The sequence below is a fragment of the Cimex lectularius genome, unplaced genomic scaffold, assembly GCF_000648675.2.
Source record: "Cimex lectularius strain Harlan isolate CLEC.00 unplaced genomic scaffold, Clec_2.1 scaffold266, whole genome shotgun sequence".
Lineage (NCBI taxonomy): Eukaryota > Metazoa > Arthropoda > Insecta > Hemiptera > Cimicidae > Cimex > Cimex lectularius.
The window spans coordinates 490,158-494,657 of NW_019392824.1; the positions used below are offsets into that span (position 1 = coordinate 490,158).

General features: G+C 33.2%; 1 protein-coding gene across 1 annotated transcript; it reads left to right on the forward strand.

Annotated features, from left to right (window-relative positions):
• Positions 1–586: 586 nt before the first annotated feature.
• LOC106672727 lies at positions 587–2,072 on the forward strand. Its single transcript, XM_014404377.2, has 2 exons — positions 587–1,797; positions 1,881–2,072. The coding sequence occupies exons 1-2, from the start codon at positions 685–687 to the stop codon at positions 1,914–1,916; spliced, it is 1,149 nt and encodes a 382-aa protein (XP_014259863.1). The 5' UTR covers positions 587–684; the 3' UTR covers positions 1,917–2,072.
• Positions 2,073–4,500: the final 2,428 nt, after the last annotated feature.

A 4,500-nucleotide genomic window follows, 5' to 3' on the forward strand; every position in this document is an offset into this window, starting at 1 on the left:
CGATAATGTAAATTTATCTTGATTATTGTATTACAAATTTGAAAAAAGTGGTCCAGCAGGTCGGCTTAATGTGCCCACATATTAAAATTCAGATAGAACCCGCAGATTCTACTTGAAAATTACCTTTGGAACCACACTTAGTGTTAGTTTTACAAGAAAATAGACAAACAAGTACGTCTTTTATAAAAACGCCCACGATAATTAACACCGTATGACTCCAAGTTTAAGGTAGGGTTTATAATATCATATCCTGATTGCTCAGAGTCAGTGTTTAGATACAGATGAGCTGACAGTATATTATGTAAACATTTAGGAAATCGTCTGAAACTCTATCAACAATATCAATATCATCATGACTCCAGTTCTCAACAGCACGCTTAAAAGTGAAATCATGCTAATCGTTCATGTATTAAAGACGGATCATCAGATAGAAAGCGAAATTCGATTATTATTAAACTTAACACCCGAGAGTCCGAGTGAGTGAGTCACATGAGAAAAATGCTACGTTCTGAAATAAACAGTCAGTTGTGGAACTATAACATGAATCAGAAAAACTCTTTTTTGTTATTACGTATTTTTGTAAATATTATTATTGTAAATCGGCGATAAATTTTTGACGGAAGTGGGATAGAAACAGGAGGGGGATTTGTTTTTTCTTCGACTTAAAGCTAACGGACAGTCGCGATGAGTCGGACAATGACGAAACGTTACCGAGGGTTTATCGATAGTCTTCAAACTCCAGTCATCAAATTTCTTAGAGGACCGATGATGATCTATTTGATGTTTGCCACACTTATATCTATGATCTTTCTCTGCCGGCCAGTTAAGAAATGCTTTGGAGAACGCAACCCCAACTTTAAATACGACTGCTTCCAAGACACAGTAATTTTGAACTTTATCAATGGGTCAGATATTCCCAGCAGCTATGAGGATTTCGAAAGATCAAAAGTGATGTATCAATTCTCAATTTATGTATTTATAACACACATTTTTATGAACTGTGTAGCAATTAAATTTTGGGAAAGCGTGGTGCAAAAAAGTGTAATTACTGTTGGGTTTCTTATTCCCACTAATCTGAAAAAGTTTACGTTTAAACTGAATCGGCGTTTACCATCTTCATCGAGGGGACTTGACTCTCCACAAATTCAACACACTAATGGAAAATTTCGAGTAGTGAAAATTTCTAACAGAGATACCAAACGTTATAAGAGGCGTATTGAGACCATCCTTGCCTCGAAACGTTTCTCCAATTGGGCATGGAGTTTTATGCAATGCGAATTATTATTATTATTATTTTTTTTACTTCGCGTTTACATATCAAATGTATTTTTAGACAACAGATATTTAACACTTGGGCTGGAGTTTAGCTCGCTCAAACAAGAAATCAAAAGCTTAAATTATTGTCAGACCAGTTACGAACTATGTAACGAAAATGAGAAAGTTTTCGCATGCATCATGTTCATGTACTACTACTACGAGATACTATTTGCCATTATGTGGTACTGCGATTTCATCGTGCTGCTGACTTTCGTCGAACGGTTGGTAGTCAATATCATATACTATCTCGGCCATAGGTCTTCCTTCATCAATAAGCTTATACTGGAGTCGACTACTGGACATCGCATCGACATGAGTCTGTCCTGGCTCTGTTCAAAATCCTTCACCCAATGGCTTATTCTAAGACGGATTTCCGAAATAGTTCATCCCAAGCTGTTTTTGGTCATAATGAAGAAGTGTGAAATGGAACACGTATGCCGAGAAGAGTCGCGGGTTGAGACCCACCGAGGTTCAAAAAGAGTAAGTACTTTTATTTATTGTTGTTTTCTTATAATAAAATACAATAGTATGTATTTGGAGCTAATATACCTGATTTTCAACAGTTCAAGACAATTTTGGAGGATGCATATCTTATTTAAACAGCCTATTAAAACCAACTTAAGCGTTTTCTACAATTTTGTATTATTTTATTAACATTCAGATCAAAAAATGTAATCTATTAATAGGTTTCTTTATTCAAAATCAAACATTTATAATGAAGAATCATCATGTTAATTAAACCTATTTTTACAAGACTTGCGTACAATTATATGCCTTTGAGATTTTGTTACGATAAATAAACATTTCTAGTATTTATTTATTGGTATTTATTATTTATCTAATAGGTTTTTAACGAATTTTTGTGTTGTTTAATTTTTTCCGTGAAAACTACAATTAATTGTATATTGAATTTTTTATATTTGTACGTTCGGGCTAATTTTCCATCTTCAGCATCTTATGATTTTACAAGAACATTTCACAGGACCATTTGAATATAATATTTTAATATAAGTTTTATTAATCTTTACCGTTACATTTTCTCAATTGTTTAATATTTAATTTATTCTTTAATATTTATTAGCAACTATTTACTACAACTTACGAATGGCCTAGTTTTCGACAGCTACTGGACCGTGCAACTTTGACTGAGATGGTAGCAAAGACAAGAAATGTTATAAAAAAATGATTATTTGGAGATCGTGAGATGTGGTCTGGTGTGACGTAGGGTTTAGAAAAACATATTGTTTATCGTGCCAACGTTTCGATCTTTACTGAGATCATCTTCAGGGCCTGGGATGCATAAACATTGTTTAAATTATACAAATACATGTAGGATGTGAAAAAAGTGAATTTATACAATGCTAGGAATTTTAGACTCAATCAAAGTATTTCTACTCACCCAAACTGTTTGTTTTCTGTGTAGATGTGTCATTATTGGGTGTAGTGGTGAGAGTGCCAGTGAGATATTAATGTTTTTTGTTTGGGTTGTAAATTGTAAAAGTGTAAATTCGTTGGGATTTGAAGGGGTGGGGAAGGAAGTCGGTATAGAAAGACATTTTTATATAAGAAGTCGGCTTCTTCGAGGTTAAAGGTTAATGGGAAAGAATGGGTAATGGTTCTGCCTGATTACAACCTACATTTATTTGTATAATTTAAACAATGTTTATACATCCCAGGCCCTGAAGATGATCTCAATAAAGATCGAAATGTTGGCACGATAAACAAAATGTTTTTCTAAAACCTACGCCAGACCACATCTCACGATCTCCAAATAATCATTAATAACGGTGATTATAAAAAACACACAAAGCCACACACGTTATAAAAAAATTTAAGCTGTTAGTAATACCATCCAATTGATTGTAAGTGGATTATAAAGAATAAGTTTTTATTACCATCAGATTTTGTATAATAATTCAGATCGTGTAAAAGTCATCTTTTAAGAATTAAAAATGAATATGAGGACAACGAAAAATGGCTTGTGATAATAACGTACTTAACTGAATAATCAGCTAATTCTCTACATTTTGATCGATACTATAAATAAACCTTCCCCCTCGGTTGAAAGTGATTTAGTTTTTAAAATAAAATGTTTTGGTTTTTTCTTCGTTTCTCTCACGATATTGTAGTGAATTTTTTATTTTAGATTAATTTTAGATTTTCCCTTTTATAAATATCTTAAATTGACGTTGTCCTTCAATGCCAAGCATTTTTTCATTTGGAGTAGGGGGTAGTTTTTTACCCTCCTGCAATTTCAAGGAATTAATGGGCTAGTAGTAGGTTTCCTAATGCCACCCTTCCTCTCTAATTGCCATGGCCATCACTGTTTTGTCTCTTCGCTAATAGCTCTGCTCCTGACACGATGATTTTTTGAGCTCTTGTCAAACGGCAAAACCTTTTCAAAGGGTAAAATCGATTTTTGACGTTTGCACGTGGCTAAGAAAAAATTGTAAACGGTAACGTTGGTAATGTTATAAATAAATAATTACGACAAAATATGTCGCTTGTTCTGAACGTCAAAGGAACTTTATATCATTCAATATCACCTTATTTAACTTCAGATATGAAGAAAATGTATAGTTTTGCCTTAATAAAATGTTTCATTAACCAAATAATGGCCAGCCTGCTATGATCATCCTGTTCGTTTGTGAGAAATATTTTAAAAGAATTTACTCCGTTCAACATTCACAATTTTCTATTAAAATGTATTGTTTGTGGTCTAAATAATGACTATGATTTTTATATATTACTGATCTGCAGTTTTTTAAATATTTATTACAGCAAGCTTTGTAAGCTAGAGCTTTTGTTGGGTTCTTTTGAGGTGGAGCTAAAGGTCCTTACTAACAACGACTGATAATACAGGTCTCCATTTTAAGACAAAAAGTGAATAAGTGTTCAAAATTCCTCTCATTAATTGAAAACGATCCAGCTATTCACTACGTAAAAAACCCTGCCTTATAGCTTACAATCAAACCATTATGAACGTACGGGACTAGAAGTCCGAGGTTTCGCCTTATGAACTTTGCATATTATCTAAGGAACGTGACTATATATATATAAAACCCACGACCACTAGCTCTACGAGCCAAGAAAGAAGTCAATCTTCGTATCACTAAAAACTCATTCCTCAATATTTCATCCAACCCAGATAGAAGAAATGACTTGAAACTATAAACTAATCAC